A 14,477-nucleotide genomic window follows, 5' to 3' on the forward strand; every position below is an offset into this window, starting at 1 on the left:
TGGAAAAATAAACAAGAGAGATAATATATGGCTTGTGGGCAAAGTGCAGACCATTGACTTTCTAATACAGGAAATATAAATTGGAAATACTCTTCTATAAGATTCCAGCCAAGATCTACACAACACTATCTTTATTAACATATTGAAAACAGTTACTTCCCTCCATCTGTCCTTTTTGCATTGTTTATGAAAAATCCTAAATCAACAATAAGGTTAATAAGATCCAGCAATATTATTAATTCATTTTTATCAGTAATACTGATTTTTTCTTAGACATATTTTAGTCCTAGTCATAGAAAACTAGCATAGGCAAGCAGGGTTTTACTAAGCTGTGCCTTCTCCTAATAGCAAAAACTGTGTGTTCAGTTAGAACATCTTTGAAATCCTGCTATGCACACAGTCTTTGGACAGGATATCATAGTTTTTGGCAGGGAATTGCATTCATGTGGACACAGGCAATACTTTATGAGTGGGAATATCAAGGTAAATTTTGGAAGACAGAAGTAGAATGGCAAAGCAGAAATATAAAGATCAGTATTTTCTCCAGTAGCTAAATAAAGCCATTACAGTACATGAATCAATTGTTAGCACCACAGTTATTGTCCAAAAAAAAAAGAAAATCATTAATAGACTTTTACAATCCAATTACATTTAGTTCTGTTGAGCAACTTCCTTCAGGACAAAATACTGACATCCTGGAGATAATCTCTTAACTATTAAGATTCTAAGCAGGAAAAAGAGTCTGTGTATTTCTGAAAATGAACTTTTGAGTCCTTTACATCCTCCTTCAAATTCTTGCCTCCTACTGTGCACAAGTATGAATATATTGACCAAATTAGCAAAGAGTAAAGCTCTCTGAAAGAAAATTACACAACAGATTTAACTCATGTTCATTTAGATGAAATCACCATCAAACTGACACCTGGTCTTGCAGTAGTGGATTTGCTACTCAAGTAACCTGAAGTGTCTAGAGAAAATACTATTTAATTTCATAAAAACTGTGTATGAAAAAACAAAACAAAACACATAGCATCATTATATCACACTATCCAAGGCTAATACAGAACAGCTAAATTAGGTACGGGTGGACTCTGCCTCCAGAAAGTGGAGAAAAACAGCCCCTATAAGTATCAGGAAGAGTCATGCAGTTCCTTGGAATACTGTCAGCCTGGAGTAGGCCTAAAAAGGCTGTGGCCTCAATATGGACTTGAATGAAGAACAGTGAAAGCTGCTGCAGTCTCTGAAAAGTTCAGAGACCTAAGCTTTATGAAATGAGTCTTCTGCTAAGTTTTATCCAATTTCACCAAAAAGATTTTTCGTGGCATGCCAAGTCAGATTTTGTTTGGCCTGTACTTGAATGTCAGGCCCTGAAGCTCCATAACCACAATATCCTTCTGCACTAGCAATTAGTTGTAACGAATAAAGATCCTAAGAAGTGCATGCCAACCAGTTTTCCACCAACATCACTATAGTGTGCAGTTAAGTTGTTTTCCTCAGACAAGAACGAGTTAGGAAAAACAAACAAACAAACAAAGGCTCATACACTACCATTTCTAGATTTATGTTTGATGTCCTTACTGACAGGCCTAGGCAAAATTGCTTTTGGGCTGTAATCTCCTTACACTTATTTTAAGTGCTTTGGTGTGGTGCAATGTTTTAAGAGTAAAATCAGACTCTTACAAGCAGTATATACCAGGTACATCAAGTACAGAAATTCTTCACTTAGCTGGGCTGAAGAATGTGTCACTGTGAAAAACTCAAACAATTTTTCCTTTACATACGAACAGCAACACTTATTTGTAAACTCATTTCCTGGATGCGCTATTCTAATCCAACGGTAAGAAGAAACAGTTTAATAAATTCTGAATGCAAGACAGAGAAACAAGAGAAAACACAGTAGAAAAAGAAGAATTAAAAAGGAAAATGGCTAACAAAAGTAAACAAAAAACATTCAAACTACCTCTCCATTGCAAAAAGAACAAAGTCAGTCTTCAGGTGACTAAAGATGATGACCAACAGCATCAATTTCTGAAGTATTCCTCAAAGTGACAACTGTGGCAACTTTGCAAATGTATACTGCTCCAGATAACAGCAATTCATCTGGTAAATGAGAAAAACTCCCTCTCCCATTTATAATCCACTGTAATCTGGACTATGGCTTTTGCTCAAGCAAAAGAGGACATATGTTATAGCATGTGCTAATTTGACAAAATCACGGTTTGAAATACAACTGACAGATGCCTGCATCTCTAGAAATTATATTTCCATCTGTATATACCTAAGATACTGCTATAGAAAACATGTAAGAACTTGACCGATTACTAACTGCAATAATTTATACATCATTGTATATAGACTAGAATTCAGTTTCCTAAACATAGTTGTCTCATGCTATTTTAGGCCCCCTACATACCTACTACATCATGAAAACTTTTGGGAGTCTAAAATGGCATTAAATGTCTATGTTCAGGCAACTGGATCCCACTCTTAATACAACTGTCACTTTGTATTATGGACTCATGACCACAGAGAATGTCATTCATGTCTTACAGAGGACCAGGAAAGCTATAACAAACTCTGTTAAGACAGTACTGCACTGCAATCCCCCTATGTTTTCAATGACCATTATGTTTCATATATATAATATAGCTGAAATATGTCCCACTGAATATGATCTCATGGAAAAGAGACATAGAAGCCTCAGTTACATAAGGCACTGGTGTCCTGTGGAGGGAAAGGAATAATAAATTGGAAAAAGGTACAAAAATAAAGGTCAACTCTCGTAGTTAATATTATTGAAATGTAATTGAATCTTCTTTGACCACAAAACTGGGTGTGGAAACCTAAAACAAACAATTCATTTTCAAATAAGAATTACTGGGGAAAAGATTTTCAAAAGCAGCCATACCACTGCAAACATATGCATTTTGTGTGAAAGGTTATTATGAAAAGGTATTAATATATCAACTGCTTCACCAGGACTGAAAAAATTAACTGGCCATAACTAAAAAACTAACCCGGGAATGCTAATTTTAGAAGCTGTTGTATCTGATGTTTCCACAACACACTATTCTGGAAGTCAAGTGGGATGACTGGCAAATTAATTTGGATGACATTTTAAGAAATGTTTTCATGGTAATAATGTTATTCTGGAATCAGATTAGAAGTAATAAATAAATCTGACAGTCCACTGTCCTTCTGTTTTTATTTCTACTACAGGTTTTGTTTCTTTTTAACAGACTAACTCTTAGGTTCTACCAACTGAACTTTATTAGGCTACTGTTATTATTATTGACATATCAACTTTCATCAACAATAAAATGTATTTTTTAAAGATCTCAGATTACTACATTTTGTGTATGGGATAGTAGCTGAAAATCATCAACTTAAGAATGAGGAAACTCAAAATTTTTTTATAAAGCATCTAAAATTGAAGTCTGAGACATACTTAGATGCCTGATTAAATGATCCAAATTTTAAAACATACAAAGACAATCAAAGCTTTACTTTAGATGCTCATTGTTTAAAAGCATGGCTTAACTGGTTGCTTTTAACAGAAGTCATTTTAGCTTAGTGCTTATCTAATGCAGTATGCATCTATCAGCATAATGGAATGATTATTTAGGATGGACACGCAGAGCTGCCCTAATGGTTAGTGCAGGTTAAAATAGGTAGACTGGTAGATAAAATCTATATTAGACCTTCAGCAAAACAATATACAGAACTGTGTTTCACATGATGCTGGGGAAAACTCAACAATTATTCATGTGAAAATTGTGAGTGAAACTTGAGGTGTTTTCTTTTAATGATCAGTTGAATGCTCTTAGAAGGGACTTACAATTACTGTAATAGCAAAAAAAAAAAACATTTTCCAAAAAGTGCTCAAAATCACACAGAAACAATAACTGATTTTTTTTTAACTATATGTAGAATACCAGAAAATAAATGGAATAGTCATTAAGCAAGAACCATACCCAAAGACAAGACTGAACAAGAAAATTTGCAAGAAAAAGAAAGGTTCTCAAAACATGTAAGAGGAATGAGATATACACCTATACCCAAAAGGTCTTGAAAAACAAAGATTCTTTTTCACAGCAATATATGGCTGCTATATCATTATTCCTGCGTATTTCTCTAAATATCTTAAAATGCAACTGCAACACACTAAAAGGAAATGCAAAACACACTATCTAGCACTTAGGGAATCTTCCCAAACTTAGTGGCAGAATGTAGCTCAGATTTTAGCTGACATAAGTATACAATCTACACTGAAGAAAATGCCAATTTACAAGACAAGAATTTCATATTTACAAACTGTGGAAGACAAGTCATTCTAACTATACTGAAGTTTATGGTAAATCCACACTCTGTTTAGGCACAATGAGATACAGCATTATTCAATTATGGAACACAGCATTATGTGAAAGGACAAAAGGTAACAAAAAAAAGGTTTGACCTATTATAGACATCAAATAAAAAAAAACAAGCCTAGAACAGCAGTGACTATAAGGAGTCAAGTACTCAGAAATTATTAAGTTCCAGAATCAGCCCCTGTCAATCCACATGGCTGTCATTAATAATATGATCAGACACAGTCTAAACCCACCTGCCCCTCCTCCCCAGCAAAAGAGAAAATCCTTGCTCAAAATCTAGGATGGGCAACATTATTTCCATTTATCCTGTCATTAGCCTGTTTTATTTTCTGCACACCAACAAAATCCTACTCTGATGATACTACTATTCATATCCCTAGAGACTTTTTAATGACCTGTATCCCTGTATTGCTTCACAATGAATTTATTTTCACAGCATTCTTGTGAGGTGAAGGGACATTATAGGTATATTTTACAGAAGTAGAATTGAAACACTGGAATAAAAGCAAAATATCTTTATTAACTTTGCATATTTTTTTCAGCATAAATATCCTTATGTATCACTTTTTCTGCATAAGCATACAGTTTACATGACCATTGTCAAAGAATATACAGTACTATTTCAAATCTAGTTAGTGAAAAATGTAATGTCCTCTGAAAAGTCTGGTTTGCGTGATTTGACTAGCATCACAGAACACTGTGGCAGACAATGGACAAAATCATTTCTCTAAGGAACCTTAACTGCCGTAACAACAAAACTTCTGTGATGGAAAAGATGGATCAATTTATGAACTCTATTTTTTATTATGAACTTTGTTTTTTATTATAAGATGTCCATGCCAAGGTAGCTCTTTACAGTTTATCATACTTGGCCATTCCCTTAGAACAATGGTTTTTTATACAGCCAGCCTGATTTGAGGGAGGAACTCTAGCTTTCTACATGAATGTATAACTAAAAAAGGTGTGCACAATAAGGGATACCACTCTGAATGGTGAACCAAACTTTGTCAGAGTGTTGAAGGACCTGCAGAAGGAGACAATGCCAAATCTAAAATACTAACAGGACACAGCGTCCCGCAAGGAGAGAGGTAGGATTGAACAGAGAAGGGGAAGGAACAAACTACTTGAGGCTAAGGCTCAAGACTTTTATATTGTTATTTTAAGATTTCTAACCCCCGAGGTTATTCAAGAGTAAGGTTTTTCTCATCAGCAAATTCTTTTGGTAAGTGTGTGTTCCTGCTTTTCCAGCCACACAGTTTCCCAAAGAGCTAAATTAGAAGCTCATGACACACACTACCTCAGTGAGGTTGTGAGGTGATGAGGCTGTGCATAAAAGCCACTAAAACATTTGACATCTGTCTCAGCAGGCTGAATTGTTGAATGTCTTGTTCCAAGGAAGGGCTCAGAATAGCTAAGCTCAGAAATGTACCTTACAGACTCAGATCTGGATAGATCACTAATACTCTGTCAGAATTTAGTTGGTTTAGAAAGGTGACATATTCTATACCTGGACAGTTGATTGTACCCTACACTACCACTAGAAATGAGGAAAGTATCTTAGAAATAACAGTAATCTTCACTACAAAACCACAGAGAAGCCATTTTGTTTGTTTCTTCAGGACAGCAAAGTAAAAACTATAATCATTTAATGAGAACCCTATCAGAATTAATACACACAAGGGAATAAACTAAGCCTGGATGTACCTTTTGACTTGACTTGATAACATTTGCAATGTTTAGCTTTTTTAAACAGCAAATTGGAAGAAACATGAATTTCCTCCTGTGACTTCAGAGTGACAGTCAGCTGGTTTGTTAGCAGGGGGCAGTAGTGGAAGGTTTTAGAACCACTTACTGTGCAAAGTTCTATGACTGAGCTAATGGAGTAACTAACAGTACTAAGAGGCTGTATCCTCCCCATGCTGTTTACTCTAAAAAGTCCCAAGTGACAGTAATTACATAATTTCCCCTTAACAGATGTTTACTTGGCCAAATGCAGTATCAACTTAAAGAAGATTTTCCTGATAAAAGCTCTACAAAATCTTCTTCCTAATATAGTCTCATTACTCTTAGCTATTCTCCAAGGATATAAAATACATAGTTAAGCCTCCAAAATACATTGCTATGGCTCCTCTTGCTTCACAGCTGTATCCCCCACCAGGTCTTCTCAGAACATACGCATGCCATTGCATATCACAGTGTACTGGCTGGACCAAAATAGTTGTCATAAAAGGACTTCTAAATTTCAATTTTGACTATCAATGATTCAATACAGTTCAGTTAAATGTGTATGCCCAGAATCCTTAGAATCCAAACATTTTGTGGGTGTTCATCTTTGAAAACTTGGAAGAAGATAAGGCTTGTAATATGATGGGAGGAAAACACTTACTCTTATTTTCCACTAATCTGAGACAGAAGAGATGACTTAATATTTTGGGGCTGAAAGAGGATTCATTTCCTGAATTTTCACGATATACTGAGTCTGCAGTAATGTTTTACCTCAGAAGCACACCCTATTCCAGTAAGTCAAGCAGGCTAGAAACTTTTGCATGGAAGTGCCGTTCCTATCCTCTAAGTCTTGCAGCTACTCAGCTCCTGATCTCTTCTGCAGACAAAACAGAGCAGCCTATAAGCTTATCTACTTTATCAGAATTTTTAACTGTGCCACAGCCATTCCTGTAAACTAGGATAATTTCAGTTGCATTCCTCTTCAAGGCAACATCCCTTACATTCCAAAGGTTACTGACATATCTGGAAATGTTTTGATAGGAATGTATTAACTGGTAAATGGAAGAAGAAATCCAATTTTAAAATGTATGTTAATTTTTAGTACAACATACCTATTTTAAATTTGTGAAGTTCCATGTGGCAAAATATGTGACTAAACATCAAGATATAGGGGCAATGCAGAACGCAAGCTAGTAATGTAACCTGATGTAATATTCAGATGCAAAAGAGACATCCATTTCTTTCCTGCCATACTGCTATAAAATCCAGCATTATGTAGTAAAAATAAATTAGAACTACAGGACAAACTTTTATTTCATTCTTCAAGAGTCTTTAAAAAGCAGTAATATTGATGATACTTATAAAGGAACATCCCAATTAAACAGATGCAGACTCAAAACATAATTCAAATCAATACTGTAGTCCAAATTTGTCATAGTTAAAGCTGTCAAGTTTTCCATTAAATCAGTATTAGTTCTAGACATCTCAAATCAATTATAATGAAAGTTCTGAATGTGCAGTATTGCATAAGCATCCATTGATAGAGAAGCCAATATTGTGTCTGTTGCAGAATCAGTGTTTTCTTCCCCTTGCCCAACTAAGTGGAATAAAAACAGGGAACTAAAAAAACAATTTTGAACACATACTTGATGGGAAAAGAGACTGATTAATGAGGAAATCTTCTCTCCTTCTTCCTCCAAAACCTGTCAACTGGACTGAAATGGATATTTAATAGTATTAGAGATGATGGAAGGAAGAGAAAAGCCAAGAAAATGACTCAGTCTCCTGGTCATGTTTCCAAAGAAAAAAAAAAAGTATAGGTTGCAGAAGGAAAGGCAACATTTTATCAAAGTACTTCTACAATCTTCACTGTCATGTACTTAGAAATAACTGTATGAATCACTAATTAAGAAAAGATTTTGTATAAAATAATTAAATGATGAGTATCACCGATCATACATTTAAACACAGAGCATCCTACTAAATTATACTGTATTCTTTTAAGAAGAGGAAAAGAGCTTTAGAAGTGGTAATTATTAATATCACAAGACTTCTTTGATTTGCATTTACAGAGAAGCATACAAAATACCAATAAGAATAACAAATTATTACTTTTATTCAATTTTTTTGTTTATTATTTGTTTACAGAAGGTAGACAATTAGGTTTATTAACTTATAACATCTCTGGCAGAAATTTGATAACCCATCCTTAAAAAGATAACATATGCACCCACCCTATTCTTGTAATTCCAACTTCAAACATAAAATTTTATTCTTCAGTTCCTTTTCCATATTATTATTGTAGAGATGAATTTTGAATGAATGAGCAATAAAACAGGTTGTGGCATATGTGTACAACACACTTTAAGGAATAAACAACTACACTAGAAGTAAAACCATTTCTTCACGCATCTGTGTATGCATATACTTCATTCTGTGTAAAGGTTTGGTAAACACGGATAGGTGGCCATTTTCTGGTTCTGTCAAAGTCCACAGCAGGAATGTTTATGAGAAGGGAAATAGAAGAGGCTGAAACCTTAACAGAGTGAGCAGTCAAAACAGGGCATCCTATGCAACCCCTATTCCTCTTAACCTCAAGGATTCCCTACTAAAAATACATCAACGCTTATCCAAATCAGAGGGGTTCCATAACAGATCGATTGTGACTGTTCATACAAAAATACAACCAGAAAAACCTCAGTGCTGCAAGTATCCTTCCATTATCTCAAGTAATTGTCTATCTGTCATTGACACTGACTAAAAGCAGTGCACAACAATCTTGTACTGATAATTGGAAATGAACTCAGAAACATAAAAGCCACTAGAATCCTGCCCACAGCAATATAGCTGCCTCAGGAACAGCATGTCAAGCAAATGCACAGATAAAATTCTATATAGCATACAGAGTTAAAATATTCTTCAGATGTTACAGATAGAGTAGTGCCTTCAACAGCATGTCTGACCTATATATAGGAAGTTTTACCTTCGCTAAACTGTAACAAATTCTAACATGGTCAACAATCCAATGAGATCCTCTTTGTGGAGAAACTGTAGGATCCAAAGAGATAAGAAGTACTGAGTGTTTCCAGTTAACTGGAGACAAGGATAGCAATTCTAGAAAAGCCTGATAGTTTGTGGTCCAGAAGCATCCTGGAACACACTTCCTTCCCTCTATTACTGTGTCTCGCTGACACAGTGCTGACCCTGAATGATTGGTCTATAAAACTCATTCTGAAGGTCAGCCATAACCACTGAAGCTAGGAATGGACACAAAACCACAAATCTTCATAGAGGTATATGGTAGCCTCAACCCACTTGAGAAACAGAAGCCCCATAAGAGGTAGGGCTCTTCTAAAGGAAACAAAGTGGTTCTAATACGTCTGACTGGACAGAAAAAGCCAAGATGGAGCTGACAAATTTGGATATAAGGATGACTTTGTTGCAGATTCCTAGAGCAACTGTAGTACAGACTACTTTCTACAAAATTCAGTGTAACACCTAAAATCATCCTACAAAGAGGGCCCGGAAAGAGTAACTACCCTCCAATTCATTCCAGAATATAGAAATAGATGGTCTCTACCTGTAACAGGACATGCAAGGGAAGCAACTGTTTTTCAGCATGTGTAAAAATCATTTTACTATGATTAATTTAAAACCCTCCAGTGGTGGCAGGAATGGCAGGGGCAGACATCAGCCAGCAACAGAAGATATCTGATTAACTTAACAGCAGAAGATTTCAATTATATTCTATTAGGTTCTTAATTTTAGAACTGCTTTTACACAAAGAACTAGAATTTTCCAGAAAGGAAATGACTTCAGTCTTGTATGCCATAAAACACTGTAATACCAAACGGTCAAATCTGAAATGTTGCAGAGGCTCTGCATCCTATCCAAATGAGAGAATATGTTCAGCCACAAAAGATAGACCAAATGATCAAGTTAAATCATAAATTTCTCCAAAGATATAGAATAAGGATTTAAAAAAGAGCATCTCTACATCCATGTTAAAGGCCATAATCAAGCATTCCCATTTTTAAGTGCTATACATGAAATGCTCTCATAAGGTTTAATCTTCATGAGCCAAAAGACATTGTGCTTTAAGATATATAAGAGACTATGACTTCACTCTTTTTGAGAATATTTGTCTTCTTGGATGGAGATAAAACAGCAGTGAATTTTGTTTTTCTAACTTCCACATTAAACTATTTGAGAGAACTGAAATATATCAAAGAGGCTGTTAAACTCTGAGAGAGAAAAAGAATTTACAGTCTGCAGAAGCCTATGAGTAAGGTCAACAATTAGAAGCACATCTTATCAATGATCTGTTCCTTCTACAAGTTATCAGTTCAGTATGGAGAGCAATTTCAGGTTGTGGTCTTTCAAAACTTTGAATATAATGGCTGTCCAACTAGTTTACTGATAATCTCTCTGCAGATAACATAATTATGATTGGTGGCATCACTTTAACTTAATGAACTTCAATGGCAAACACATTAGGAATAAACTTTAAGCACATTTTAATTTGTAGGATTACCATAGCTGGGAACAAAGATGAAGCCCTATATTACTACTGCCAAAACAAAACACAGACTACTTATTTCAATTGAAGCCTAGCTGAAGCCTGTCACAAAAGAAGTTAGTTGTTTCTTGACAAGTAATCAATGCCCTAAAATAAATACAGAAAGAATATTCAGACTGTTTGCCTCAAAACCCCATATTAAGAGACCCTGAGAGCTCTTATATCAAAATTGTTTCCAACTATTTAGAGAAAAATTCTGTTCTGGTAGTGAAGTTAAAAAAAACAGGAATTTCTGAGATTGTCCCATTCCAGGCATGCTCTAGGATAAGCCATTTTATGCTTCTGTCTCTACTTTCCCTTTGGGAAAGTGATGATAAATGAGAAGTGGATGTTATAAATTTGACATAATTAGTAAGAAAAACATGACTTTAAACAGAGACAATTTTAAACAAATGCCAATATTAAACACACCAAAAGTTAGTGTATTCAGAAGAAATAAAACAGGATTTTACTATATTGATAGTATATAGGTAATTGCCTTTCAGCTAATCCATTTCTCACTGGCTGATGAAAAGTCATTACTCAGCCTCCCTCAGTATTTTTGTACTATCACATATTCCAACATTATAAAAGACATTCCATAATGTATTCAAAAACCGTATGACCCAACTTACATTAAAAACAATCTGTAGTTTTTATGTAATAAGGTATGGCAACTAAGATGTGAAAACAATATAGCTCTTACAGATATCACTTAGCATCACCATATACATAGAACATACACAAATTATTAGTGAATTATACTGAGATTATGAAAACAAGAAAAGTTGTTGCCAATCACATACCCTCCTTTAATATAGTCAAGGAATGAAACTTCTGTTTCAATTAGGAAGGAAAGCAATGTTACCTGAAAGCAAATAAAAGAGAGTCAGACATGAATTGTCATTTCCCAGGCAAACAAGCAGGGACATAAGCACAATGTTTTTGGAGGTCTATAGTTAGTTCGTAATTTCCTACAGTATTAGGAAAAAAGAAGATATAAAAAGTACAAAACAATCTCAATAAGCAGTTTTTGAAAGGGAAGAGATAAGTCTGGAAGTCTACCAGAATTTCTTTTTAACCTTTTCTTTTTTTTTTTAAATGAAAGATAAGGGATAGAAGGTAGTACTTCAGGGCAGGTTACCACAGGCATGGCTGCTAGTTGCTGTACACTGCATCTACACACTAATATTAGATGCCAGACAATAACTCGTCTGTTCTGTGAGTAATTTAACTTTGTTTAAAGAACACGTTTACAATTATTATATGTCCTTTTTCATCACATATTAAAAGTAATACTGAGTGTTGATGGAAGCCAAAAACAAAAAAAAAATCTAGTAAATTATACATATATATGTAATACGTAAAAATATTTGAAGTGGAATATAACATACAAAAATGTGAAGATAAGAAATTTCTTCACTCCCAACTTTTATCATTCAAAAATTATATGGGTCCAAAACACAGGCAGCGGTCTAAAGTGTTACTAGCATTTCCAGTGCTTGAGTCACAATAGCGTAAACTGAAGTAAAGATCCAGTATTTAACACCTTCAGATATTGCATAACATTCACAAAGCAGAGACTTCAATCCAAACTGTTTTCTTTTATTTTTCACTTTTTTTTATTTTGTCACTTTTATTTAAAAAGTGACACGAAAGTTTCTCCCAACAGAATTGCATCAGGTGCATCAGGCATTCAGTGAAAACTGCTCAACTACTCAAAGCAAATCCACTGATAGAGATACAAGGAGTGAAAAGGGAAAGGATATTTGTCAGTGCAAACAAAATTTGATTTGCCTTCCAACAGCAGCACAAAATAAAATTTCAAAATATTCCTATGATGCAAATTTGAATTGAGAAGGAGGTTATAGGTCGCATTTCTGTCTTCTATCCTACTTCCTTTGTCCCAGGTTCTCTGTGATCCTAACTGACTTCCAAAGTTTAAAGCCATAGAACTACTTTCTAGTTGAGAACGGAAGATCATAACAAAGTCCTACCAGACTATAAATACCAGTCTTGAATATAAGACTGAAATTTCTATTAATTTTGCCACTGGACACAGTCATTTTAATGGTTCATCAGTTATTACAACAGGTCACCGTGTTCCTAACTAATTTAGGCAAATGTTTTGAGTGAATCTAGTTTAAAAAGGTAAAAAAACAAAATGGACAACATCCAAAGTGATTGAAATATATATTTCCGTACAGACAATAATTGGTGACCTTCCAATTTTTGCACAGTGAATTTCAAATTTCACTACTTTGTTTGAAACTCATCATGTTTTCAGAAACATTTCTGCTTAGTGTTTGTCTGAATTTCATATGACCCTCTAAGTCATAATGAATTGAGATGGTTACTGTGTCTGTGTAGTTCTTAAAAGCAGTAGTGAGATAGTAGTCAGTGATCTATATCCACTTCATTGAAATTTTTGAAAAGCCAATTTTCCATTAGTGAGAGCGATGGTCTTGGTACATGGCTTGGAAATTTAGAAAACTGTGGGACAAACAATATCTAGGGTGAAGAATGACAGAAAGAAGTAAGAGGTACATTGCAGGCAGACATATAGGAAAGTGACAATTTGCAGAAGCATAAAGGAAGCCTGAAGGCAAAATAGAAGTGAGGAAGTAGAGTTATGAATGTGATCGATGGTGTGAAGATGAAGGGGGAATGGGGTACAGAGGACAAGATAAGAAAAGAAGTTATGAAACAATGGTAGAGAGCATGGTAGAGGAAATAAAACTACTGTCACCAAACCCTTTATCAGAAATTTCACTGCCATTTGAGACAAGGGATAACAAGACACAGTTATTTTTGTCAGCACAGATATGAGTAAAGTACATTCTTTCAAATGCAGACAGATACCTGTGAAGGTGTTAATATATTTAAAACCCAAACTAACAGGAAAATATATACATGTGATTATATTTTTTGCTCTTCTGTACCCTAAGCCTGATTTCATACTGGCAATTTTAAGTATATTAACTTTCAGCATTGACTTAAAATAATCACTTTTTCATAAGTTCCTAACTCACTGATTTAGCAAAACAGAACTTTATTCTAACACACTGAAGTCTAGTAAAAGGAATACATTAGAAAAAACATGATTTCTTGATGAATAAGATCTTATATGGTAAATTTCCATGGACAAACTGCTTCTGCCTATTTTTTTCATTTTAAAACAAAGGTACAGTAAAAATACATGATCATTTTCCTACCGATAAACCAACTTATAAAAGAATGCAGGTATGACAAACCATTCCTTCAAGGCAGCAAATCAGAGTGAAAGCAGCACTGCTGACTGCGGGGAAACTGCTCATGCGGAAAAAAACCTATGCTGGATGTGTTTTCAAAAATCATATCTAAAATTTTTTAGACTTTCCTAGACACAATTCTTCAACATTTATCTTCATTTTTCATAAATAATATGGTGTCTTGAATGCCAGAACATGGAAGCTGAGAAAATTCTGAAAGGAATTCTTTGCATTGCTAGCAATTAATTAGTTAATTAATTAATTAGAATATGGAATATGAATAAAAGAACAATAAACTCTCATTCCAAATTATAGTAACACAACTTTCAACATAAATTTACCAAAACCTGCTGGTAATACAAAATGGTGACTCTTAATGGTTTAACCATGTTGAGGCATGACTTATCAACTATTAGTGATGCTAGCTCAGCAGTTAAATTTAAAAAGAAAATTGAATTTTGAAAGAATTTGACAGCAATTTCAGTAGAGCTCATTTTGAAACTCATTGGTAACTTAATATCACACTTGGATCACAGCTTTTATCACTTTCTTCAAATAAAAATAGTCTGA

The 14,477-nt window shown here is 34.5% G+C and overlaps 1 protein-coding gene across 2 annotated transcripts in view; it reads right to left on the reverse strand.

The window, feature by feature from the left end:
* Window positions 1–14,477, reverse strand: part of CPNE8 (copine 8) — a 112,873-nt gene that overhangs the window by 22,461 nt on the left and 75,935 nt on the right. For both annotated transcript variants that reach the window (XM_067316036.1, XM_067316030.1), the window contains exon 13: window positions 11,463–11,524. In XM_067316036.1, the coding sequence (XP_067172137.1) occupies window positions 11,463–11,524 (62 nt within the window). The remainder of the gene's footprint in view (window positions 1–11,462; window positions 11,525–14,477) is intronic.

This window comes from Apteryx mantelli, chromosome 1 (assembly GCF_036417845.1).
Source record: "Apteryx mantelli isolate bAptMan1 chromosome 1, bAptMan1.hap1, whole genome shotgun sequence".
Lineage (NCBI taxonomy): Eukaryota > Metazoa > Chordata > Aves > Apterygiformes > Apterygidae > Apteryx > Apteryx mantelli.